Below are 26590 nucleotides of genomic sequence, written 5' to 3'. Positions count from 1 at the left end.
GAGCCACCGCGTCCAGCCTAATTTTTGTATTTTTAGTAGAGACGGGGTTTCGCCATGTTGGCCAGGCTGGTCTTGAACTCCTGACCTCAAGTGATCCACCCATCTCAGCCTCCCAAAGTGCTGTGATTACAGGTTTGAGCCACCGCGCACAACCAGGGTATTCTTTTTCACTTTCCCTGTTCTACTCTTTGGAATCAAGTTACTAAATCTAGTTCACTATCAAGGTGGTTGTAGGGCCCGGCACACTGGCTCATGTCTATAATCGCAGCACTTCAGGATCCTCAAGAAGGATCGCTTGAGCCCAGGAGTTTGAGACCAGCCTGGGCAACACAGCTAGACTCCATCTCAAAATAAAGAGAAACAAAGATATTTGTAGGGAGTGGAATTAAGCCTCACTTCCTCGAAGGAAGAATATATACATCTATGATTTGACCAGTCCATCAGTAGGAACAAATACAACACGGAACATGTTCTTTCCCTTCTTTTTATTTTAAAAGGCAGAGTCTTGGCCGGGTGTGGTGGCTCTCGCCTGTAATCCCAGCACTTTGGGAGGCCGAGACAGATGGATCATGAGGTCAGGAGTTCGAGACTAGCCTGACCAACATGGAGAAACCCCGTCTCTGCTAAAAATACAAAATTAGCTGGGCGTGGTGGCGTGTGTCTGTAATCCCAGCTACTTAGGAGGCTGAGGCAGGAGAATTGCTTGAACTGGAGAGGCGGAGGTTGTGGTGAGCCGAGATCACGCGTTTCTCTTCAGCCTGGGCAACAAGAGCGAAACTCCGTCTCAAAAACAAAACAAAACAAAACAAAAAAAAGAGGCAGAGTCTTGCTCTCTGGCCCAGGCTGCAGTGCAGTGGCATAATTATGGCTGACTGCAGCCTTGACCTCCTGTGCTCAAGTGATCCTCCTGCCTCAGCCTCCCGACTACCACAGTTGCTCACTGCCATGCCCTGCTAATTCTTTTTATTTTCGCGTTTTGTAAAGACAGGGTCTTGCTCTGATGCCAAGGCTGGTCTCAAACTCCTGTCCTCAAGCAATCCTCCTACTTTGACCTCCCAAAGCTCTGGAATTATAGACATGAGCCACCTCACCTGGCCACAACCAGTCATTTTTTAAAAATTTTGAGATGGAGTTTTGCTCTTGTTGCCCAGGCTGGAGCGCAGTGGAGCGATTTTGGCTCACTGCAACCTCTGCCTGCCGGGTTCAAGCAATTCTCCTGCCTCAGCCTCCCAAGTAGTTGGGATTACAGGCATCCACCACCACGCCCGGCTAATTTTTGTATTTTTAGTAGAAAGCGGGTTTCGCCAAGCCTGGGGAAGGGGGAATGGCTGACTTATCAAATGAATTACACCATCCAGAATGGCTTATTAAACTAGTTTTACTTTAGCACCATTCTTAGTGGAGCAAGATTCTTGATCATGGGGTGGAATTTTGTGTATCTGGGCTTCATGGCATGCATAGAAATTTTCCAGTTGGTGAGCAGCAGGTGCCGAGGGTCTGGATCAGAAAGAAAGGCAGGCAGCCGGGTTCCCACTCGCCTTCCATGAGATCTCCGCAGCGCACCGGCCATCACTTGAAGCAGACACTCCTGAGGGAGCTGGTTGAGGGAGGGCAGACATCCGGCTTCTTGCCCTGGAGGTGAAGGCCACGAGTTGGGGTCCTGGAAGGAGACCCTACCCCCACCACCTGAATCCCACTGCTCCCCTCCCAGCTTACCTGGTACAACTGGCAGACAAGGGTCAGGAGCTGGGTCAGATCTTCCAAGGGTTTCTGCACAAAGCAAGACAGGGGTCGCACATTCCCAGCAGCTATCCCAACCCATGCACCCTGGTTCTAGCCCAGAAACGGCTGCACATATTCCCAAGTCTGGCCCCTGCCTCCCGCCTCGCAAATCAGTGGCACATCTTTCCCAACGGGGGTGGCTAGGGATGTTTAATACTTCGAATTAATACATACTTTTTTTGCCTGATGGACTCCTACTCACCTTTCAAAACCCCAGCGTCAATGCCCTTTTTCCCTATGCAAAGCTATCAAGTTTTGCTCTTGTCGCCCAGGCTGGAGTGCAGTGGCGTGATCTCGGCTCACTGCAACCTCCGCCTGGGCTCCTTTATCTCTGGTCTCTCTATCTTGTCCATCCCTGACTCCATGGGACTATGAGTGTCAAGCTGAGGGCTAAAAAGATTCTTACCCCATTGACGGTGACCCAGGGCACATACTCGTGAGGTGGCTGGAGAGCATCTGTCCGCTGGGCGTTGGCGTGCATGAGCTGCATGCCGCGGTCCCCCATTGCACACTCCATGATAGTGTCTGGCGACAGCCCTGGGGCGTAGAGCTGCAGGCACTGGGTGGGTGGGGAGCAGGGGGTTGCCTCAGCTTCCTCCCCGTTATCTCAATGGTCCCGCCCACCAGCCCTGAGCCAAGCCTGTTTCGTCACTGAGAAGAGGGTACAGTTGGCTTCACAGTGATGCGACAATGCCCACAAACAGCAGGTGCTCAATACATGCTTGAGTGGAGGCCCCTAAGGCAGGGCTTGGGCTGCTCCTGCCTCCTAGCTCCCTTGGTTTCATCCCTAAGACCACACCCACTGCCTCTGACCCCCATAGTATCTCACTTTACTCAGGACCTCCATACAGGCTGATCCCTCTGCCAGGAACACCCTTCCTCCTCCTTCCACAGTGTCTCCTCAGTGCCCTCTCCTTGCCACTCTCTCAGCCCTGATCTAACCCTGCAGGACTAGGGTGTCACTAGGTGAGGCCTCTTGGGTGACCCGGATGTTTGATGAATGAATAAATGATTGGAGACAATGAGTCACTTCTCTGGGAGTCATTCTTCACAATCCCCTGGAGAAGTAGGTGGGGTCTGTCCTATCATCTCCACATCCCATCATCTGTGTCTCTGAACATTCCTGCTCATCCTTCCATGCCCAGCTCAGAAATGCCTCCTCCAGTAAGTCCTCTGTGATCACTCATGCTCCTAAGAGACCTGCATTCATTCGCCTGATTCAGAGATGGAGGCTTCAAGAGGGGAGGCTGGGGCCGGGCGTGGCGGCTCACATCTGTAATCCTTTGGGAGGCTGGGACAAGCAGATAACTTGAGGTCAGGAGTTTGAGACCAGCCTGGCCAACATGGTGAACACTGTCTCTACTAAAAATACAAAAATTAGCCGGGCATGGTGGTGCACGCCTGTAGTCTCAGCTACTGGGGAAGCTGAGGCAGGAGGATCACTTAAACTGAGGAGACAGTGGTTGCAGTCAGCCAAGATCGCACCACTGCACTGCAGCCTGGGCGACAGGGCAAAACCCTGTCTCAAAACAAAAACAAAAACAAAAAAAACAACAACAAAAAAAACGGCTGGGTGCAGTGGCTCACGCCTGTAATCCCAGAACTTTGGGAGGCCAAGGCGGGCGGATCACGAGGTCAGGAGTTCAAGACAAGCCTGACCAACATGGTGAAACCCTGTCTCTACTAAAAACACAAAAATTAGCTGGGCATGGTGGCACACAACTGTAATCCCAGCTACTCAGGAGGCTGAGGCCGGAAGAATCACTTGAACCCTGGAGGTGGAGGTTGCAGTGAGCTGGGATTGCGCCACTGCACTCCAGCCTGGGCGACAGAGCGAGACTGTGTCTCAAGAAAAAATAAAAAAATAAAAAAAATAAAGAAGGGTAGTTGTTTTCCTGGGCTGCACAGACAGCAGAGGTCAGGGCTAGGACTTGAATTTGGGTCTGCCTGGATGCAGGGAAGGTTACCACCCTTGTCCCCCTCCTCGTGTGGAGTGAGGGGCGTCACTCACTAGTGGCAGACTTCTCTCCATGTCCTCAAACTCTTCCATGCAGACAATGGTCAGGAAGGCTAGCTCAATGTCAAGTTCATCCAACAGGCAGGCCTGGGGTTTGGAGAGGGGGCCGGAGAGGGCATGAAGAGGGCTCAGGGTACCCTGACACCCTCTCATAATAATCACCAGTACCCACCCAGGAGATAGGGAATAAAGATGTGATTAAATGGGAGCACACGAGGCAGAAGACAGAGCTGGCATCCTCGTATTTGCCTCCTGTACGTGGGGCAGTTTTCTCCCACCCCGGTGTGGGGCCCTGGGGCCGCTCACCTCCACCTTGTTGAATTTGCACTCCTCTTCTCCATGCTGGCACTTGAACTCCCACCTGCCGCTGACATTTTGTTCCTGCAAGGCAGCAGGGTGACAGCCTGCTGGTAGGCTGGGTCCCCTGCTCCCCTGCCCACGTGCCTCAGTTTCCCCAGCGCCCACGCACGCACCTGTGCATTTCCGTAGGGCACCAGCGTGACATTGAGGATCTCCATGACCAGCAGCCATGTTGGGAAGAGCTCCCGGATGAGGAAGGCTCGGCAGCCACCGCACAGTGCTTCATAGTAGAGGGTCACATTGACAAGCGGTGCATTGGACTTCTTCAGGGGCCCCCGCAGGTACAGATTGCCCATCTGTGGATTAGGAAGGGGTGGGAGGCAGGTGTAGCCCTGGGCAGTTCCCCACTTCTCTGAACCCCACTTGGTAGTCTTGTAGAAAGGGGGCTGTGATAGGCAATTCATCTTGCACACCTTCCAGAACTTGCCAGGTGGAATCTTGACTTTGAGACTTTTTTTTTTTGAGACGGAGTCTCACTGTCGCCAGGCTGGTGTGCTGTGGCGCGATCTCAGCTCACTGCAACATCCGACTCCCTGGTTCAAGCAATTCTCCTGCCTCAGCCTCCTGAGTAGCTGGGATTATAGGCACATGCCACCACCATGCCCAGCTAATTTTTGTATTTTTAGTAGAGACAGTGTTTCTTCATGTTGGCCAGAATGGTCTCGAACTCCTGCCCTTGTGATCTGCCTGCCTCAGCCTTCCAAAGTGTTGGGATTACAGGCGTGAGCCACCACGCCCAGTCTGACCCTTTTTTTTTTTTTTTTTTTTTTTTGAGAGGGAGTCTCTGTCGCCCAGGCTGGAGTGCAGTGGCGTGATCTCGGCTCACTGCAACTTCCACGTCTTGAGTTCATGCGATTCTCCTGCCTCAGCCTCCCAAGTATCTGGGACTACAGGTGCCCACCACCACACTCGGCTAATTTTTCTATTTTTAGTAGAGACAGGGTTTCACCATGTTGGCCAGGCTAGCCAGGCTCGAACTCCTGACCTCAAGTGATCCACTCACCTCGGCCTCCCAAAGTGCTGGGATTACAGGCATGAGCTACCGCCTCTGGCCTTGGCCCATGCTCATTTCTTGTCACTTCACCTGGAGACCTTGGCTCTGAGCTGTGCAAGGGACCCACGTGAACCCTTTCCAAGTCCGACTGAATAGAGGCGGTACTTAATAGATGCTGACTTCCGGCTTCAGCTGAGGGGTGGCAGGTGGCCCATGTCGCTGGAGCCGTGAGCAAGTCGCTCAGCCTCTAGGGCATCTGCCTAATAGGTCCCAAAGACACGCGAGCCTTGCCCTGGCTGGAATGAATTCATCAGGGGTAGCAGCAAGAATGCATGCCGGCGGCCCTTGGCCAGCTGCTGAACTTGTGCCCTGGGCCACAAAAGGAGATCCCAGCTCCTGCCCCAAAAGTACACAGTAGGTGCTCAATGAACCCTTGGGCAGGACGAGGCGGGTGGAGGCAGCTGCGCGTCTCAGATGCGGGATGCGAAAGCGAAACGGCACGGAGGGAGTGTGGCCACAGCGCTGGGAACTGAACAGGGTTTTTCCAGGAACCCGGCAGGGACAGCGTCCCCTCGGGGCCCTGGTCTTCCCCTGTGAAGTCTGGGGAGAAAGAAAGAGCCGCGTGCCCCGACAGGGCGCCTGTTCCCTCCAGCCTGCCCGCCCTGTCGCCGTCCCTACCTTGTAGTTAACTGGTGGCCCATTCCCAAAGATGTCTAACGCTTGCAGAGGGGACGCCTGCACCGCCGCCGTGGGGACGTCCAGCAGCAGCAGCGGTGGCAGGAACAGCAGAAGTGGCGACAGGGTCATCGCGGCAGGGGCAAAGGTGTGGCGGCTGCAGCGGCTGCCTGAGAAATGAGCGCCTTTAACCAGGCGGCGGTCCCGCCCCTAACCCGGGCCCGCCTCCCGATACCCACGCCCCTCTGGTCCCGGGCCAGCGTCTCTCCCTCCTCCACTCCTTCCTCTGACTGTCCTGCCCCCACCCCTGCCAGGTGCTGGGTCCCCAGTCACGAGGCCATTGGGCCCCTTGGCAATCAGCCCTGCCCAGGCATGTGAGCCCTGGCGCAAGAGTACCTTTAGGGGAGGTGAGGTGGGGCCTTTGAGACAGACACAGAGAGGCTGAGAGGAATTATGGTGTCTCCACGCACCCCTAGACCTTCCAGGGGCGGCCAGGGGACTTGAGGCCCGAGACCCACTCTCAGTGTGGGCCTGTGACCTAACAGGGGTGATGTCGGATGGAGGCTGGGGATGGGATGGAGGCTGGGGATGGGATGGAGGCTGGGGTGTTGGGGGAGTAACTGAAATATTCAGCCCCCTGAGAGCGGGTAAGGCCTGTGTGTGGCCAGGTGCCCTCCCTCCAGCCTTGCCTGTGACCTCTCTCACACCCAACCCCCACATCCTGCCCCTCAACCCTTCCCCCCTCAAACTCCTGACCCAGACGCTCCAGACTCCCCACCGTGGTCCCGTGGGACTGACTCAGGCTTGACCACAGCCATGCCGGAAAGCAGAAGCTGGCGAAGGGAGTGGCGTGTCATTTCTCTAGGGTACCCCCCAGCCCCACTTCTGGCTTGGGGTGAAGAGAACTGGCCTTCCTTCTTTTCATCGTCCAAGGCTTGTGGGGGGTGGGGGGCAACCTGGCTTTCAAGGGACGCCCATGGGGGAGAGAGGCAGCCTGTGCTGTCTGGGATAGGGGTGGGGCGGCTTGGAGTCCACCTGGCTTTGGATTTGAGTGACAGAGCCTCAGCTTTCCCTTCTGTGTAATGGGGAGAAGGATAAGGTTTGGGGAACAAAAGTCACCATGGAGGGCTCAGAGGCAGGTGAGGGAGAGTTGTCCCAGGCTGGGGCTTCTGGATGGCATGGTCAGGCCTTGGTGCCTACACAGGACAGTGGCCCCAACAGTGAAGGCAGAGAGAATAGCCTGGAAAAAAGGCCCAGATGGAGGCTGGAGTGTTGGGGGAATAACTGAGACATTCCGACCCTGCAGGGCCTTACATTCAGGGCAAGACGCACCGGATCCTACGGAAGAAAATGTCCCAAACTCAGCTGGAAGATATAGCTGAGTCCCCAGCTGTGCTCCCCCTAGTTGTGGGGAAGACCCCGGCCACACACACAGCAGCTGGTTGGGGAGCTGGAGTTTCTCTGAAGTCCCAGTGGCTGGATGGTCCCCGAGCCCATCCCTCAGACGACCAAACCCTTGGCAAAGGCTCCCCAAGACTCACTACCCCAACTTTGGTGCTTAACCTATGCCGGGTGGGACTGAAGAAATAACCATAAATATAATTGCTACAGTTTTTCCAGTAGTTACCAGGCACCAGCCCTATTGGAAGAAATCATAAATGTAACCCCACAATGTATTGCTCTCTGGCTTGGTGCCAGGCAGAGTGGGCCCACAACCCATTTTATCATTGAACCCTCAGAAGCATCCAGTTGGGGCTGGGGGTAGGGGCTACTAACTCCAGTTGGTAACAAAGAAATGGCTGATCAGAGAGGGAAGGCTATTTTGCCAAGGACACACAGCCAGTGGTTGAGTGTTTTTAGAGACCACACAGGATATTCTCTTCCACCCCCAGCTCAGCATAGCTGGGGCCATGAAGATGGCAACCTTTCTCCTGTGAGCACCTATGCAGTGAGAAGCACTATCTGGGCTGGAGTTATTTATGGGTTATCTCCAGACAGGACACATGGCAGGGACAGTGCCTGGCAAGGCTAGGGGGCTCTGAGGCTAAGGCAGGCAGCTCCTGTCCCAAGGTCCCAGCAGTAGACTGGGTCAGAGTGGAGCTTTCTTTATGCACTTGCCCCAGGTTCAGCCTTGTTGGGCCTTGAGAGGTGGCTGTACAGAACAGACAAGGACGTCGCAGTGGGGGTGTGGATTCTGGGTGTGATGGGGATGGTGGTAAACAGGAGTCCAGGTCAAAGACGCCATGAGGCCACGTGTGGTGGCTCACGCGACTCAGGGAGGCTGAGGCGGGAGGATCACTGGAGGCCAGGAGTTTGAGACCCACCTGGAAAAGAGCAAGACCTTTTTTTTTTTTTTTTTCCCTTGAGACAGAGTCTCACTCTGTCACCCAGGCTGGAGTACAGTGGCACGATCTTGGCTCGGTGCAGCATTGACCTCCCAGGTTCATCTGATCCTCCTGTCTCAGCCTCCCAGGTAGCTGGGATTACAGGCATGCGCCACCATGTCTGGCTAATTATTTTTGAATTTTTAGTGGAGACCAGGTTTTACCATGTTGGCCAGGCTGGTCTCAAACTCCTGACCTCAAGTGATCTGCCTGCCTCGGCTTCTCCAAGTGCTGGAATTACAGGTGTGAGCCACTGCACTCGGCAAGATCTTGTTTCTAAAAAAATTTAAAAATAATTAGCTGGACATGGTGACACACACCCGTAATCCAGTGACTCTGAAGGCTGAGATGGGAGGACTGCTTGAGGCTGGGAACCAGGAGCTTGAGGCTGTGAGCCGCGAGCCGTGTTCGCACAACTGCGCTCCAGGCTGGGTGACAGAGCGAGACCTTGACTCTTTAAAAAGAAACACAAAAAACCCCACAGGGCTTCTGCTCAGCGTCTCCTGGGACCCGGTGGGCTGTGCATGGGAGTGGGTGAGGAGAGGTCAGAGAAGAGCCTCCAACGCTGGCTGGAGGTGCCGAAGACTTGAGAACATCAAAGACACGGAAGACTCCTCCCTGTGGCATGGGAGGGTTGTGACTTTTGACGCCACTTGGCAATGAATGAGGAAGCTGTGGATCAGGGAGGGGATACAACTTTCCCAAGGACACAGCTGATGGCTGCGACAGGATTCAAATTTGGGGGTGGTGGGCGGGGGAAGCAGCTTGGAAGCACTTGAGGGGCTGGATGGGGTCTGGGGTCCCCTGAGCAGTCAGGAGCTCAGGATTTGAATCTCTCTCCTGTATGACCTTCCGGGCTTGAGCAGCTAAACTGGGGGAGGGAGGGGTTGTCAGGTCTCAGAGGAGCTTGGAGTTAAACCCACAGGTCCAACCTGCTGTGACCCCCGTAAACACCAGGGTCCCCGACACGCAGAGGTGGTACTGAAGCCCAGTCACTGACAACAGAATCACCCACGACGTTTGATGTTTTATATCATATCAATAACAACGTACCGTACAAAACCTGCCTCCCAGCTCGTGGGGCAGGCAGTGTGGTGGCCAAGGGCAGCGTAGAAAACCAGGGCTCTTGTCCCAAAAGAGGAGCGGAAAGAGGGTTTTGCAGTCAAGGAAAAACAGAATCAAAACCCAACATGATCGAAGAGAAGCCCTGAATCTGTATCAGAGGGAGGGGCCGTGGGCAGTGTCGCAACTTGGCCACTGCGGCGGCACCAGTACGGGAAGCTGTGATTCCTAGGAGGGGTTGGGGCCAGCTCACGAGTTTATTTATTTATTTTTTTGAGACGGAGGAGTCTCCCTCTGTTGCCCAGGCTGGAGTGCAGTGGCACGATCTCTGCTCACTGCAACCTCCATCTCCCGGGTTCAAGAGATTCTCGCGCCTCAGCCTCCCAAGTAGCTAGGATTACAGGCGGCCGCCACCACGCCCGGCTAATTTTTGTATTTTAGTAGATATGGGGTTTCGCCATTTTGGCCAGGCTGGCCTCCAACTCCTGACCTCAAAAGATCCGCCCGTCTTGGCCTCCCAAAGTGCTGGGATTATAGGCGTGAGCCACCGTGCCTGGCCTGCGAGTTTAATTATTTTTTCGGGGGTGGGTGAACTTCTCGCAGCGGCCCCATGGTGGGGGTAACCCGGTGGCGGGTTTCACTTCGGGGTTTGGAGAGGAAGTTGGAGTCTGTGGGGCGGGTCCCGCCCGGCCCCGAATGTCACGGCCGAGGTTCTCGGAAGCAGCGGAGTGTAGTTCCTTCCTGCCCTGACCCCAGGTCTATGGCTTAAAAATCAGGGTGCCCAGGCTGGGGCCGCGCAGCCCAGGGGCCCTCTGTAAACATGGCAGGTGCAGCCAGAAGGGGCTTCCGGGACCCCGGGGGACCTGCGGTGGGCAGGGCAGAGGGTCAGGGTGACCAGAGCCATGGAGAGGGCAATGCCCGGGGGACATGGAGATATGGGGTGGGGGAGGCAGGACCCCCAACATGGAGAGAGACAGGGGCCAAGAAAGACAGAGAGAGAAAAGGAGACAGAGGGAGATCTGGAGAATGGGGGAGGGAAGGAGAGGAGGGAAGGAGAGAAGGAAAGAGAAAGAGGGTGAGAGAACCCCAAACAAGAGCCAGAGCCGGAGAAATGAGGACCCCTGGATGTGGCTGGTCTGGTCCGTGGCTCCCGCTGCCACAGCCTCCGGTGCAGACGGGCCCAGGGGCGGCTCTGCTTGGGGCGGGTCCTCGGCGCTCAGCGGGCGGCAGGCGGCGGGCCGGGGCCCGGGGCGCGCACTGGGTGCGCCAGGGTGACGGTGAGTGCGTCGTTGTGCTGCACGAGCGAGGCGTGCTGGTAGTGCAGCACCAGCTCCTTCAGCGACCCATACAGGTTGTAGGGCTCCGCGAAGCCGAAGCCGGTGGCCGTGCGGTAGATGACGCAGTGCTTGGTGTCGCCGTCCACTCTGTGGGGGCAGACGAGAGGGCGGGGTCTGGAGGCTGGCCTCCCCACCAAGCTTTCCCCGTTCCAGGGCCGCGTGCTCCCCTGTCCCGGATGACCCCACCAGGGACTCCTTCCCAAGGCCTGGCACGCGGCAGGCATTCAATGAGAGCTCTTGGAGGGACGCGGGGATCCCCACCGCTGCGGTCCACTCACACCACGGAGCAGGCGTAGCAGCCCCGCTGGCTGCTCTCGCGGATGAGGAAGGTGCCATCCCGCTTGCCGCTCAGCATCTCCTCTGCCTGCGTGCGGTTGATCTTGCCCACGTACCAAGTGCGTTCCTCGTGGTGCGGGAGATCGTCCTCGTCCTCCATCAGTGCGTACTGGCTGGGGTGGTGGGGGGCGGCGGGGGATGGCGGGGAGGGCCCTGGTCACTCACCTGCCAGCCCTCCGAGGCTCCCCAGCTGCCTGGACAACTCTTCCTGCCTGGTGAACTCCTGCTCATTCTTCAAAACCCACCCCAAATGGCCCCCTCCTCTGGGAAGCCCTCCCTGCCTCCCTCCAGGCGGTCACTCACTCCTCAGTCTCATTTTTAATCCCCAGCCACTCGTTGATTTTCTTCTGCCGGGCGCCTTTCTGGGTGAGCCACCTGAGAAGGAACAGGAAAGGTGGGCTTGTGCAGTTGTGTGGGTGCTGAGCCCACAGTGGGCCTGTCCGGTGGGAGGCAGGGTCTGGCTGAGGAGAGAGGGCTCTGGGTACAATATCTCCGGTTGCCACAAGAGGGCAGCGCTGACCTCGCTCAGGGTAGCCTGAACCCAGGGTGGCTCCCCCAGCTCTGCTAGGAACCCTGACCCACATCTCTCATTTTTCTGTTTCTGTTAATGCCTATGGAGCCCCCCTAGAAGATGCCAGCCCAGGCACCTCATCATCACCAGAGGCTCACTCCAGCGCTGCTGGCCTTTGCACAGGGCAGCTGTCGGTTCTGTGCCTCAGTCTCCCCAGCTGTAAAGGGCAAACTTTACAAAGGGCTTGGAAAGGACCAAATGAACTCATAACGAGCACGGTGCTTAGCACAGCACCTGGCACGCGACAGTGCCCTCCCTGAGGCCCAGGAGGGAGGTGGAGGCTCTGGCTGAGGTCTTCAGGAGGTTGGTGGGTAGAGGCAAGATTTGAACTGATTTGAACCCAGGACAGGGCTGCCGCAGCCACCCAGCATGGTAGGTTGCACAGCGGGTGATTTTTTTTTCCTGTCTTTTTTTTTTTTTTTCCTGAGGCAGAGTGTTGCTCTGTTGCCCAGGCTGAACTGCACTGGCATAATCTCTGCTCACTGTAAACTCCACCTCCCGGTTCAAGCAATTCTCCTGCCTCAGCCTCTTGAGTAACTGGGATTACAGGCACCCACCACCATGCCTGGCCGATTTTTCTATTTTTTATTTTTAGTAGAGATGGGGTTTCACCATGTTGGCCAGGCTGGTCTCGAACTCCTGGCCTCAAGTGATCCATCCGCCCGCCTCAGCCTCCCAAAGTGCTAGGATTACAGGTGTGAGCCATCGCACCCAGCCCAGCAGGAATTTTTGTAGAAGGCTCCCAACTTTCCACAAAATGGAATGGGATACGAGTGACACTCTCATTGCACACACGTCTGACTAAGCTGAGGCTGACCTATGGGAAAACTTTCAAGGCGCCCAGGAGGAACTGAGTTTAAGGGGTCTCGGGGCCCAGGAAGGGCCACTTGGTGGAGAGAGAGAGACTGAGACTCCTGGAGAGATCTCCATGTGCCGCAGCAGTCACCAGGGAGCCACAGGGAAGCACGGAGCCACCACTTACACGAGGTACTGGTCTCGGATCTTGCGCAGCTGCATGAGGTCCGGCTTGAGGCTGTTCATGCGCTTGTCGATCTCCCGGTTGTCCGAGGCCTGGGCCCGCAGCTGCTGCTCCAGCTTCGTGCGGCTCTCGTGGATCTCGGCAATGCGGGACTTGAGCCGCTCGGAGTTCAGCAGGATCCTGTGGGAGGGGTGGGGTGGCGCAGAGACCTCAGGGTTTTATCTCGGCTCACTGCACCCTCAAACTCCTGGGCTCAGGTGACCCTCTCACCTCAGCCTCCCGAGTAGCTGGGACCACAGGTGTGCACCACCATGTCTGGCTAACATTTTAATATTTTTTGTAGAGATAGGTTTTGCCATGTTGCCCAGGCTGGTCTCAAACTCCTGGGATTAAGCAATCCTCCTGCCTCGGCCTCCCACAGTGCTGGGGTTGCAGGAATGAGCCACTGCACCCAGCCTCCAGGGTTTTCTCAAGGACCTACTTTGCACCAGACTATGTGCTTCCAGCCTCCGAGCCTGTGCATATGCTGTTTCCTCTGATTTCTCTTTCTAGTAAACTCCTATTCATCCTTCAAAGCCCATTTCCTTTTTTTTTTTTTTTTTTTTAAGACAGTCTTGCTCTGTCACCCAAGCTGGAGTGCAGTGGTGCGATCTTGGCTCACTGCAACCTCCAACTCCAGGTTCAAGCGATTCTCCTGCCTCAGCCTCCCAAGTAGCTGGGACTATAGGTGCGTGCCATCACGCCTAGCTAATTTTTGTATTTTTAATAGAGACAGGGTTTCACCATGTTGGCCAGGCTGGTCTCAAACTCCCGGCCTCAAGAGACCCACCCGCCTCGGCCTCCTAAAGTGCTGGGATTACAGGCCTGAGCCATCGCACCAGGCCCAAAGTCCATTTCAACAGACTACTCTTTGCCTCCAAGTGGCTGGCCTCCTTCTGCTTCCTTCCCTCCCTGGCTTGTACCTCACCAGATCAGGGTGGGGTGGGGCAGGGCAGAGGCGCCAGACTCACCTCTGCATCTCTTTCTCGTTGCCCTCACGCCGGAAGCGCTCCAGGTATTCCTTGCTGCACTTCTCTTGAGTCTGGCCCTGCTCTTCGAAGATCTTGATAGTCTCATTGAAGGCCTCAATTGCGGTACGCTTCATCTGCAGCTCCTGGAGGAGGGGGCGCAGCTCAGCACCTCCTGGGACTCCCCAAAAGGCCCTCGTGAGGGGTAAAATCACATCTCAACTCTGATATGGAGACTGCTCAAGCTGGTCCCTCTATCGGAGTGTCATTCTTCTAATGCCTGCTGCACCAAATGAACTCCTATTCAGCCTTCACAACCCCACCCCCCCAAACCCTCTTCTTCTTTACATACTCCTATAGGTATCCACAAACACCTGGACCTGTTAACACTGCTGAGAATGAATGAGAGATCTAGTTGCTACAGCTCACAGGGCTTCTTGGGGGAGATGCTGCACTAGGACTTTCCTTACATTGTCCCATGGACCCTTCCAACAACCCCTAACAAAGTAACAACTATTAACAGGGAAACTGAGGCTCAGGGCCAAAGTCAATTCTGAGGTTACAGTGCTCCTAACTGATCCTGGACAATTGTCTTGGCCATTTAGAGCCTCAGCTAACACATCAGTAAAACGGGGACAGAGGCCAGGGGTGGTGGCGATTGCCTGTAATCCCAGCTAGTCGGGAGGCTAAAGTGGGAGGATCTCTTGAACCCTGAGGAGTCTGAGGCCAGCCTGGGCAACATGGTGAGACAGCACCTCAAAATTTTTTTTGTTTGAGATGGAGTCTCGCTCTTGTCGCCCAGGCTGGAGCAGTGGTGTGATCTCGGCTCACTGCAACCTCTGCCTCTCGGGTTCAAGTGATGATTCTCCTGCCTCAGCCTTCCAAGTAGCTGGTATTACAGGTGTGCACCACCATGCCCGGCTAATTTTTTTTTTTTTTTTTTTTGAGACGGAGTCTCACTCTGTCCTAGGATGGAGTGCAATGGTGTGATCTCGGCTCACTGCAACCTCCACCTCTCAGGTTCAAGCTATTCTCCTGCCTCAGCCTCTTGAATAGCTGGGATTACGGTTGCATGCCATGATGCCTAATTTTTTGTATTTTTAGTAGAGACAGGGATTCACCATGTTGGCCAGACTGGTCTTGAACTCCTTACCTCATGATCCACCTGCCTCAGCCTCCCAAAGTGCTGGGATTACAGGCTTGAGCCACTGTGCCTGGCTCGGCTAATTTTTTTTATCTTTTTGGTAGAGATGGGGTTTCACCATGTTGGCCAGGCTGGTCTCAAACTCCTGACCTCAGATGATCTGCCTGCCTCGGCCTCCCAAAGTGCTGGGATTACAGGCATGAGCCACTGTGCCCGGCCCACCTTTTAACTTTATTAATTTTTTTTTTTTTTTTTTTTTACTTTGGGAGGCCGAGGCAGCCAGATCACTTGAGGCCAGGAGTTCGAGACCAGCCTGGCCAACACAGCGAAACCCTGTCTCCACTAAAAATACAAAAATTAGCCAGGCATGGTGGCACGTGCCTGTAGTCCCAGTTACTTGGGAGGCTGAGGCAGGAGAATCGCTTGAACCAGGGAGGCGGAGGTTGCAGTGAGCTGAGATCGTGCCACAGCACTCTAGCCTGGATGACAGAGCAAGACACTGGAAAAAAAAAAAAAAAGAGGACAGAAAGAAAACCCTTAGGGTACTAGGGAGGACTGAGGAATTCCCAGCTGTTCCACCTGAATCTACTCCCTCTTAACTTGCAAAAGAAGCTTATTAGCACAGTCCTTGAGTGGCAAAACCTCTCACTTAATTTTTATTTTATTTTTTTGAGACAAAGTCTTGCTATGTTACGCAGGCTGTTCTTGAACTCCTGGGCTCAAGCGATCCTCCCGCCTCAGTCTTCCGAGTAGCTGGAATTAGAGGTGCGTGCCCTGCACCTGGCATGACTTCATTTTGAATAACATCTTGGTTGAAGGGGACATAAGTAATCAAGATCCATGGTTCCATTCTGCAGATGGGAAAACTGAGGCCCAGCCGGAGATAGGCTCATCCTGGACACTCCCCAGGTCCTGGCTCAGCCACTCCTGTGAGGCTGGTTGGGCCCTTCTCATCTGTGCTTTTTTGGTTTTGTAAAAGCTCATACACTTATTTTTTTATTTTAATTATTATTATTTTTTAGATGGAGTTTTGCTCTTGTCACCCAGGCTGGAGTGTAGTAGCACGATCTTGGCTCATTGCAATCTCTGCCTCCCAGGCTCAAGTGATTCTCCTGCCTCAGCCTCCTGAGTAGCTGGGATTACACGCGTCCGCCACCATGCCCAGCTAATTTTTGTATTTTTAGTAGAGACAGGGTTTCAACATGTTGGCCAAGTTGGTCTTGAACTCCTGACCTCAGGTGATCCACCCATCTCGGCCTCCCAAAAGTGCTGGGATTTCAGGCGTGAGACATCCCACCCAGACTCATATGCTTATTTCTGTTTTTATTTGTTTTTAGAGACAAGGTCTTGCTCTGTCACCCAGGCTGGAGTGCAGCAGCATGATCACAGTTCAATGCAGCCTCAAACTCCCAGGCTCAGGGGATCCTCCCACCTCAGCCTCCTGAGTAGCTGGGAGTAGAAGCATGCACCACCGCACCCAGTTAATTTTTAAATTTTTTTGTAGAGGGGTCTCCCTATGTTGCCTAGAATGATCTTGAACTCCTGGGCTCAAGTGATCCTCCTGTCTCAGCCTCCCAAGTGCACAGACGTGAGCCACTGTGCCTGGCCTTATTTCTATGTTTTTAGAACAGCCCTTGGTGCTAAGTGCCTGCTCTGTGACCTGCAACCGGATATTCATCCTCAAGTCCTCTGGGGATGGTCGTCCTGCTCCCGGCCTTGCCACTGCCCCTCTATGCCTCGGTTTCCCTCGTGTACGGGGCCTGGAGTACCTGGGAGGTTCGTGTGTACTCTTCATAGAGCTGGTCATACTCGCGGCTCTTGTCCTGGTACTGCTGGTGATAGACCTTAAGCTGGGCGCCCACCGCCTCCACGCTGTCCTCCTTGACAATCTGGTCCTGGAGATATGTGGGGGAATGAGGGGAGATGCATAGCCTGGTTGGGTCTACCTAGGAAACTGAGGCCTGGGTCCAGCCAGGTGCTACCCTCCCTGGCTCCCAGGCCGGCACGGACCTGCTGGTATTTGGACACAGGGTAGAGGAGCCGTGTGTCCAGCTTGGCGTTGTACTGGGCCAGCGACTCGTGGCGGTAGTGATTGATGAGGTCCACAACGGAGCAGAAGGTGAGTGGCTCTGAGAAGCCATAGTGCCCATCTCGGTGGAAGACCTTGATCAGCTTATTGTTCCCGCCTTTCCTGGGGGAGGAGAGGGGGTGTCGGCACCCAGTGGGACCCCGCACCTGACCCTCAATCCCCGTCCCTTTTTTTTTTTTTTTTTTTGAGACGGAGTCTTGCTGCTCTGTTGTCCAGGCTGCAGTGCAGTGGTGCGATCTCGGCTCAATGCAACCTCCACCTCCCAGGTTCAAGCAATTCTCCTGCCTCAGCCTCCCGAGTAGCTGGGATTACAGGTGTCCATCACCATGCCTGGCTAATTTTTTTTTATTTTTTAGTAGAGACGGGGTTTCACCATGTTGGCCAGGCTGGTTTTAAACTCCTGACCTCAGGTGATCTGCCAGCCTCAGCCTCCCAAAGTGCTGGGATAACAGGTGTAAGCCACCGTGCCTGGCCCCCCATTCTTGAAACCGCACATGTTCTATCCCCTCTGAACTCCCAGTCTCCATGACCTGTGACCCCCATCTATCCTTGCAGGGACAGGCCCCCACCTGAGGGTCAGCGTGTACTCGCCCTGGATCTTGCTAGAAGCATCTCGGACTAGGAAGGTGCCATCAGGAGTGTCCCGGAGTTTCTCGTTCACCTCCTCCCTGTGGGAACATCCAACATTGGGACTGCCGAGCCGCCTGGAGACCCCGCTCACCCTGTGACACCTCCTTGGTCCCTGGCCCCCTGCCAGCAACCTACCTTGAAATGTCCCCCCAGTACCACTCAGCATCCTGCAGGGAGGGTGGGCTCCCTCCATTGGCCAGGCCTGTAGGGGCCGGCTTTGCCTTGGGGGGTTTAGGCGGCAGCGCTGGGGGACAGGAAAACAAATGCATCCTGAGCACCGACTGTATACTGTGGCTGCCTCCCACTGCAACCGGCCTGCTGATGCCGGCAGCACTCAGGGATCAGTATTTACGGCCCCCAACGGGAAGAAATGACAGCAATACAGGGGACTCACCTGGGGGTGCAACCTCCTGCTCTTCCAAGTGCTCCTGAAGCAGCTTCTCCACCAGCAGCGCCGGGAAGTCAGGGCTGGGCTCACTCCTTAGGGGGAAGGGGAGTGTGCTGAGGGCTGGGTAAGGCCTGTCTGCCCACGCATGTGCACAGGATTGTGCGTGCGCTTGCACGCCTGGGGGTATATTACGAGACGGTATGTGCAGGGCGGAGGAGGAGATGATACAGGCACATGTGCGAGGCCAGCTCCCTCATAGCTGTATGCAGTAAGTGCTCCATAGATTCTCACACAAAGGCGAGCGAGAGAGCAGTACCGGAGCTGCGATGAGCAGAAGGGAAGGTGCAGGCACCACCCACATGCTTCGGGACTAGGCCCCTTCACCTTCTGTCCCACGACTCAGGAGCCCAGGTCCCCTCTCCGTCATCACAAGAACGCAGCTTCTCACTCTGGACCCCGTCCCCCTCTCTTCTTAGGGTCTAGACGCCGCTCACTCTGGCCATGCCCCGCCCACCCCACCCCAAACTCCACCCCTGCTCGCTCCGGCTCCGCCCCGCCCCTCACCCGTCGGGAGCGCCCCCTGGCGGCGGCGAGGACGGCGGCGGCGCGCGCAGCAGCAGCGGCCCAAAGGTGGCGCCCAGGGCCCGGACCGCGGGACCCAGGGCCGGGGCGCGGCGGGCCACGCGGCCCAGGTGCTGGAGCAGGAAGCGCAGCGTGAGCGCGCGGTGCAGCGGCAGCGTCGGTGGCTCCAGCGCCGGCCCCACGGGTCCCGCGGCCTCTGCGGACAGATGGCCAGGGCAGGGTGAGCCGGGCCTGGGCCCTCCCGCCCGCTACAGCCCCCTCCTTCCCCCGGGCTCCCCGCCAGACTCACCCCGCAGGGCCCGGCGCGCCTCGGCCGAGGCCTCGGGGGTCACGAGCGGCGCGGGCAGTGCCAGCAGGAAGCTCTTAATGCCGTCAGCCAGGGCTGCCGCGTCCCACTGATCCACGTCGCTCAGGGACCAGTCTGCGGGTGCAGGGGGGCACATGTCCAGCTCATATGTACTGGGGCCCTCAGCCTCCCCCTAACCCCATTGAGGCTCCCCTTCACCTGTACGCGGTGCGGGCAGCTCCGGGCGGTAGTGAGATTCGCTGTCCAGCCCTGGGGGTGAGGGGGACAGGCGAGTCAGCTCTCAAATGCTGCCCCGACCCCCTGTGAGGCCTGGACTGGCCGCTCAACCCCCCTGCAGTCTCCCTTTGCTGCCCAGAGATAAGGGCATGGGAGGGGTGGGGAGGGAGAACTGGGAGAGGGCACAGCACATGCAGTGGCCTGGTCATGTTCACCTTCCCATCTTCCCTTAGGAGTCACTCTGTGCCCTATTCAACATAGAGGCCCAGGGCATCCAGGCTCAGCCTGTTTCCGTGCAGCATGAGCTTGGAGGCCCTGTGAGGGGATGAGTCGCCTGTCACTAGAGGTAAGCAAGCAGAATCCAGGGGCTGCAGCCAGGCTGGAACTCACCTGTCCTTTCAATGGCCTCCACAAGCTTCACCAGAAGAGGGGGAGCCACATCAGGTGGGGAGAACTGCTCAGGCAAGTCGGGGAGTGTGAGGCCTGGTGGGGGAAACAGGGGGGTTGCATGTTGCTGGGGTTCCCGGAAGGAGCCCAGCCCCTCTCTTTGCCGGCTGGACCTCAGCTGGGGCAGTTTGAGGCAGGGCCCAGCTCAGGCAAGTGCTTGGCACCTTGACTCCCGTCTGCAGGAGGCTGCAAGACCTTGGGTGGAGGGGCTGGGAGAGGGCAGAATTGATGGGACACAATTTTCTGGGTTAAAATACAAGGAGTTCACACAACTTCACAGACTAGGTGGAGTGCGCTGAATAAAGTCCCCAAAAAGATATGTCCAAGTTCTCATCCCTGGTACCTGTGACCTTATTTGGAAATAGGTCTTTGCAGGTGTAAGGAAAGCAAGAATCTGTATATGAGACCAGCCTGGCATTAGGGTGGACACTAAACCCACTGGCTGATGTCCTTGTAACAAGAGGAAGCCGGCCAGCATGGCGGCTCAAGCCTGGAATCCCAGCACTTTGGGAGACCGAGGTGGGTGGATCACCTGAGGCCAGGAATTCGAACCAGCCTGACCAACATGGCGAACCCGTCTCTACTAAAATCAGAAAAATTAGCTGGGCGTGGTGGTGGGTGCCTGTAATCCCAGCTACTCGGGAGGTTGAGGCAGGCGAATCGCTTAAACCCGGGAGGCGGAGGTTGCAGTGAGCCAAGATTGCACCACTGCACTCCAGCCTGGGCGACAGAGCAAGACTCCATTTCAAAAATAAATCAATAGGCCGGGCACGGTGGCTCACGCCTGTAATCCTAGTACTTTGGGAGGCTGAGACCAGCAGGTCACTTGAGGTTAAGAGTTGAAGACCAGCCTGGCCAACATGGTGAAACCCCATCTCTACTAAAAATACAAAAAAAAAAATGAGCCAGGTGTGGTGGTGCACACCTGTAATCCCAGCTACTCGGGAGGCTGAGGCAGGTGAATTGCTTGAACCCAGGAGGCGGAGGTTGCAGTGAGCTGAGATCATGCCACAGCACTCCAGGCTGGGTGACAGAGTGAGACTCTGTTTCAAAAAAAAAGAAGAGAAAGCCAAGGCAGAGACTGGAATAATCAACCCACGCACGAGAGGAATGAATGCCTGGAGGCACCAGAAGCTGGAAGGAAGGAGACTTCAGAGGGGGCACGACCCTGATTTTGGACTTCCAGCCTCCAGAAACATGACGGAGTAAGTTTCTGTTGTGGTGGGGCACAAAGGCTCACGTCTGTAATCTCAACGCTTTGGGAGGCCAAGGCGGGAGGATCGTTTGAGTCCAGGAGTTCAAGACCAGCCTGGGCAACAGAGCGAGATCCCATCTCTTAAATAATAATTAAAAAAAAAAAAAAAAAAAAAGAGGCCAGGCGCGGTGGCTCACGCCTGTAATCCCAGCACTTTGGGAGGCCGAGGTGAGCGTATCACTTGTGGTCAGGAGTTTGAGACCAGCCTGACCAACATGGTGAAACCCTGTCTCTACTAGAAATACAAAAATTAGCCAGGTGTGGTGGCGCGTGCCTGTAATCCCAGCTACTCGGGAGGCTGAGGCAGGAGAATTGCTTGAACCCGGGAGGCAGAGGCTGCAGGAGCCGAGACTGCGCCATTGCACTCCAGCCTGGGCGACAAGAGCGAAACTCCATCTCAAAACGAAACAGAAAGATACGTTAATTAATAAATACATTTCCATTGTTTGAAGCCACCTAGTCGGTGGTAATTTTTGCGGCAGCCACTGAAAGTCATATAGCAGGTTTTGGGCTCCGCCACAACCTGCTGTGCAATCTTGGCCACAGGACCTGCCCTCTCTGGGCCTCAGTTCCTTCAAATGAAAAATAGGCCAATGACATTGCCTTTTATTTTTTTTGAGACAGGTTCTTGCTCTGTCACCCAGGTTGGAGTGCAGTCGCGCAATCCTAGCTCACTGCAGCCTCGAACTCCTGGCCCCAAGCGATCCACTTGCCTTGGCCTCCTCGTTTTTTTGTTTTTTTTTTTTTTTTTTGAGATGGAGTCTTGCTCTGTCACCCAGGCTGGTGTGCAGTGGCATGATCTTGGATCACTGCAACCTCCATCTCCCGGGTTCAAGCGATTCTCGTGACTTAGCCTCCTGAGTAGCTGGAATTATAGGTGGGTGCCACCGTGCCTGGCTAATTTTGGTATTATTTTAGTAGAGACAGGGTTTCAGCCTGTTGGCCAGGCTGGTCTTGAACTCCTGACCTCAAGTGATCCACCCGCCTTGGCCTCCCAAAGTGCTGGGATTACAGGAATGAGCCACTGTGCCCGGCCTGCTTCTCCCTTCTCGATGCAAACAAAAAAGCGGTTGAAAGGAAAGAAAAGAAAAATATCCTGGCCTGGGTCAGAACAGCTTCCTTCCAAGGACCATGACCCGTTTTCTTAATCATTTTGCTTCTAAAAAATTATTTCTTCCCCAAATTAAAATTTAGAGGAGAAAGAAAATTATTGCTCCCCTTTTGGAAAAGCTGAAACCCCTCCTAGCGGGTGCCAGCGGCATCCTGGGCCCAGCCCCCTCCCAGCCCTGGCTTCCCAGCTCCACAGGGCCTTTTGTGTGCAGCATCCCCGTCTCAGCAGCTCGCTGTCTGCCACCATTGGACGCTGCTCTGGCCCTCGGCGGGGACGCCCTGGCACACAGCAGGGGCAAGCCGGGGCCTGCGGGGCCTCCCTGAGTGATGGGCCAGGTGGCGCCTCAAGCTGGAGAAAGGCCCAGCTGCAACGAAAACGCCAAAAAAAAAAAAAAAAAAAAAAGGAAAAGGACAAGGAGGAGGTGGGTGACACTCTAGCCGGTGGGTTGGGAAACTCAACCCTGAGAGTGGCCTGGGATCAGTCTGCAGAATGGGGAGGGGGTTCCCATCAGAACTACATCACCCCGACTTCACAGGGGAGGAATTGTGGCTCAGAGGGGCTGCAACCTCCCCCGTGGGTGCACAGCCAGGTGGGGCTCAGGTGACTTTGGCACATTTCCGAGGGGTTGGGTCCCAGCATCCCCAGGGACCAACCCTGTTGTTTCCAGATGAGGAAACTGAGGCCTCGAGGGGGCGGGTTCTGGCCGAGGTCACATAACCCTGGAAGATTCAGAGGGTGGGGCTGGGCAGCCGCCCCACGTGGGGCCATGTATGGTGGCTGGACAGAGGCCAGGCAGAGGAGGGAGGTGGCTGTTACCAGGGGGAGAGGCAGATTCTGGCCGGGAGCCCGGACGGGGCCGCCTCCTGCTCCTTCAGGCCGAGGCGGGACTCAGGCCTGGGCCCTGGAGATACCAGATGCTGGGAGGCCGGGGCCAGCGTCGCACCACCTTGGCATCCCCTATTCCGCCCTGCGCTGGGGAACTCTGGTTTGCCTTTAGGCAATGTCACCCTGGCACAAAGCAGGCCTGGCACCTCCTGGGGCTTTGGCCTCCCTGGGTGACCAGCTAGTTCCAAGTGCGGCATTTGACGGCCTTGCACTCAGACCTCCCAGTCTGCACACAGGGCCTTTTGCTGGGCTGCTGGGAGGGTCGGAGCAGACTGTGCTGGGCATGCAGCACCTCTCAGCCTCCTCCTTGCAACCTAGGCCTCAGTTTCCCCTGCCAGAGCCCACACTCCCTGCCCATCAAACAGCAGTCACTGAGTGGGCTTGGTGCCTCTGATTCTCCACACCTGGCACACCCCTGGCAAGTGGCGATGGCCAAGGGTCTTTGAAGAGGGATGTGGGGGTCCTCATACCCCACTGTGCTGTGTGGCCTCAGCTGAGCAGCCCACATCCCACCCTCCTTGTGGCTTCATTTTGGAAATCAGGGTCTCCAAAGGGGTTCTTCAAGGGACCCTGTCTGCAAAATGCAGGATGAAGATAGGCTGAGCCTCTGAATCCTACTGAACACTCTCCATTGTCCTCAAAATCAATCCCAATAAGTCCTCCAGGCCAGCGCACATTGCTCTCCCCTTCCTCCCTCTGGTCCTCCTGCTGGCCGTTCCTGCCATTAGAGTTCTACTCCACAGCCTCTGCCCTCACTGCCCCCACTGCCTTGAGCTTCCACTCTCTCATCTTCCCATGCAAGCCCCCTTCCTCATGACATGTGTCACCTCCTAAACACACTCTCATCCCTTCCTGAACCAGAAGCTCGTCAGGGCAGGAACAGGCCTTGTGTCCACTGCTGAGTCTAGCACTGAAGACACTTGTCAAATGACCAAATGTCCTTTTTCCTCCTTCCTTGGAGATCCCATTGCCTCACTGGACAGAAGAGGAGACCAAGGGTCTGAGGGGACCACCCCCCCTTTTCCAGGGCCCCTGCTTGCTGCTCACCTGGCTCAGGGGCCCCATCACGGGGCCTGGCGGGCAGTGGGCGGGGGCCCCGTGGGCGAGGGCCGGGCCGGGCCAGGGCCACGGGCCCTAGGAACTCCACGTAGGTGCCAGGGAAGTCACCTCGCTGCCGTGTGCGCTCATTGAGGCCGGGCATCCAGCCCACGCTCTGTGGGCAGCGCTCGCCACCCTCGGCCACGCCCAGTGCCTGCAAGGCCGCCCGGCTCACTACCAGCACGTCGCCGGGCAGCAGCTCCAGGTCCTCCGGCCGCTCCCGGCGGAACGGGTACAGAGCGCGGTACTGGAAGCCCTCAGGGCCCGCCATGGCCACGTGGGTGGGGTGGGGTCTGGATGGTTAGGTGGCTGCTTGGAGCCCCACTGGCCCCATTGGCTGGAGCAGGGCTGGGAGGGTCCGCTGGGTTGGCTTGGGGTGCTGGGACCTCTATCTCCAGCAGTCACAGGCGACCACGGGGGCCGCTCATGCCTCGCTTCAAATTATTCCATGACCCTTACAAGGGCCACTCGTCGCTGGGTCCACCATTCGTCAACTGGTGGGAGGGAGTTGGTAGCGTGGTGTCAGGTCACTGGGCCATTGAGTCCTCCATCAGCAGGTGAGGCTGGGGCAGGCCGCTCACGCCCTCACACGGAGGGCCATGGGCGCCCAAGGCTGGCGGCTCTGCTGGCTGCACCAGACGAGGAGCCAAGGGTGCAGGCTGCCACCATGCTCGGCCAGCCGAGGACGCCGACCTGGGGAGACAGGGATAGGGCAGCGTTAGCCAGGCCAACTCCTCTCACCCCCAACATGGAGATGGGCCTAAATCCTGATTTGGAATTCCCTGAATCACTGGGTGACCCTGGGGCCAGTCCCTCTCAGGGCCTCAGCTTCTCCATCTGTAAAATGGGTATACTGACAGCCTTCCCTTGGAGCTGCTGGGAATAGAGTTCCCAAGAACCTGCCCCAGGTATACTACATGCTCAGTAAATCAGTTTTTTTTTTTTTGAGATAGAGTCTTGCTATGTTGCCCAGGCTGGAGTGCAATGGTGTGATCTCAGCTCACTGCAACCTGTCTCCCAGGTTCAAGCGATTCTCCTGCCTCAGCCTCCCGAGTAGCAGGCCACCACGCCCAGCTAATTTTTGTATTTTTAGTAGAGACGAGGTTTCACCATGTTGGCCAGGCCGGTCTTGAACTCCTGACCTCAAGTGATCCGCTCGCCTTGGCCTCCCAAAGTGCTGGGATTACAGGCATGAGCCACCTTGCCCAGCCTTTTTTTTTTTTTTCCCAATAGAGGTGGGGTCTTGCTATGTTGCCCAGGTTGGTCCCAAACTCCTGGGCTGAAGCAGTCCTCCCGGCCAGTAAACAGGCTTTTCATCACCCCTGTTACAGATGGGGAAACTGAGGCTCAGAGCAGGGAGGTATCTAGGGCCGTGCAGTAGGCCAGGAGGAAGCCAGGACTTACACCTAGATCTGCCGACTTGGCCCAGCTGGACATGACGGGGCAGCAGCCAGGTGGCCATATACCTAGGGCAGGGAGGACGCAATGGGGGCCACTCCGGGTGCTTTGGGAGCTCCATGGAGAGGTCAGGCCAGCTGAACTAAGAGGTAGGGAACGAAGTCCAGGAAGAGGCCCCTGCCCAAGCAAAGGCCTCGAGGTGAGTCCAAGGAAATGGACCTCCAGTCTCTGCAGAGGAGGAGTGAGTGGGCTGGCAGGTAGCTCCAGCCTGGGGCCCAGAGTAGGCACAAAATGCAGATGGGGAGGTGCTTAGAGGGAATCTTAGCCCCAGGAAGGGACAGGGAGCCAGGAGAAGGTGGGGGTACTGCAGCTGAGGAGGAGGGGAGGCTGCCGGCAGCAGGGCATCGATCATTCCCCAGGAGCCCCAGCCTGGGGAGGCAGAGATGGGCACACATTCCCAGCCTAGCCCGGCGGGTTCAGACCCCCTGTGATGGACAGGGCTAGGGTGGGGGGATGGACTTGCTGTTCTAGAGAATGGATCATCACAGCGGATAGGAAGGCGCGATAAGCAGAGGGAACAGCACATGCAAAGGCTTGGCAACGGGTTAAGTCGCTTGTCAAGGATTCAGGGTGGTTATAAGGATAGGTGCTATCCACCAAGAGGCCCGAGTGTCAGGTGGAGGCTCTGAGCATCCTTCAGTCATGGGGAGCCCCAAGAGGTGTCCGAGCAGGGCGGAGGGGCGCCACATTCTCGGGTGCCCAACTTACCCACTCCCAGGCCTCTGTTACCCTCATTCTACAGGTGGGGAAACTGAGGCCCCGAGAGGGGATGCCCAGGAAACCGCCTGGATCTGCCTGCCAGCCCGCCCCCACGCCCCGGTGTGCGCGCCCCGGGAGCAGCGCTCCCCGAATCCGGGAGGCAGGAGGGGCGGGGCAGGCAGGGCTGGGGGCTCCGCGGGTGAAGGCAGGGCCTGAGCGCTCACACAGACGCGCACTTGGGTCTGCGTGGACCCGGCCACCAGGCTAGGGGACCGGAAGTGGGTTCGAACCCCGGCCCTCCCGCACCCCATTCTGTCCCGCACAATGCCTGGGCGCCCCTCGGTGCTATTCGAAGCCCCATTCCAGACAGGGCCTCCCTTCATTTGGGGCCGCGGCTCCAGTCCGGTATCTTGGACGCGGGAAGTCCCCCCCATTCTGCCCCGACCGTCCCAGGGAGGCTGCACCGCTGCGGAGCCGAGCCCGAGGCCCCCCGTTCCCTGCGGCCCCCCCAGCTCCCGCGGGGCCCGACGCAGCCTGGCGCTTGCGTTCTGGCTTCCACCGGGGCCCGGCACTGCCCCCGGGCGCCCCGCATTTAAACACACTCCCAGCCGCCCCCGCCACGAGGGCCAGTCAGGACTCACCTGGTCGCGGCCGCCACCGCCGCCGCAGCCGCCGTCACACCAAGCCGAGCCCGCCCCGTGGCTCCACCGCGGCCACCGTCGCCGCAGCCGCGGGATCCCCGCCTCCGCCGCCGCCACGGTTCCGAGCGGTCTGGCC

General features: G+C 56.8%; 2 protein-coding genes across 3 annotated transcripts; both read right to left on the bottom strand.

Annotated features, from left to right (window-relative positions):
* Positions 1–1360: 1360 nt before the first annotated feature.
* Positions 1361–6046, bottom strand: IFI30 (IFI30 lysosomal thiol reductase). Of its 2 annotated transcripts, XM_002828916.6 has the most exons (7): positions 5832–6042; positions 4273–4455; positions 4106–4180; positions 3794–3886; positions 2189–2341; positions 1717–1770; positions 1361–1632 (listed from the first exon to the last, which is right to left on the bottom strand). In XM_002828916.6, exons 1-7 carry the CDS (start codon positions 5958–5960, stop codon positions 1570–1572), a joined length of 750 nt encoding a protein of 249 aa, XP_002828962.2. In that variant the 5' UTR covers positions 5961–6042; the 3' UTR covers positions 1361–1569. The 2 variants fall into 2 exon arrangements, with proteins under 2 accessions (XP_002828962.2, XP_009251248.1); XM_009252973.4 differs by lacking the exon at positions 3794–3886 and having other exon boundaries at positions 5832–6046.
* Positions 6047–9227: 3181 nt separating this feature from the next.
* On the bottom strand, positions 9228–26590 carry PIK3R2 (phosphoinositide-3-kinase regulatory subunit 2). Its single transcript, XM_024238433.3, has 16 exons — positions 26455–26590; positions 23606–24349; positions 19251–19343; positions 18843–18893; positions 18627–18758; positions 18320–18533; positions 17762–17847; positions 17503–17611; positions 17307–17405; positions 16659–16839; positions 16418–16543; positions 13508–13650; positions 12501–12677; positions 11251–11322; positions 10890–11060; positions 9228–10698 (listed from the first exon to the last, which is right to left on the bottom strand). Exons 2-16 carry the CDS (start codon positions 23925–23927, stop codon positions 10491–10493), a joined length of 2184 nt encoding a protein of 727 aa, XP_024094201.1. The 5' UTR covers positions 23928–24349; positions 26455–26590; the 3' UTR covers positions 9228–10490.

This window comes from Pongo abelii, chromosome 20 (genome assembly GCF_028885655.2).
Source record: "Pongo abelii isolate AG06213 chromosome 20, NHGRI_mPonAbe1-v2.0_pri, whole genome shotgun sequence".
NCBI lineage: Eukaryota > Metazoa > Chordata > Mammalia > Primates > Hominidae > Pongo > Pongo abelii.
Note: the sequence above shows the minus strand (reverse complement) of the source record. Positions and strands in the feature narration are given on the sequence as shown.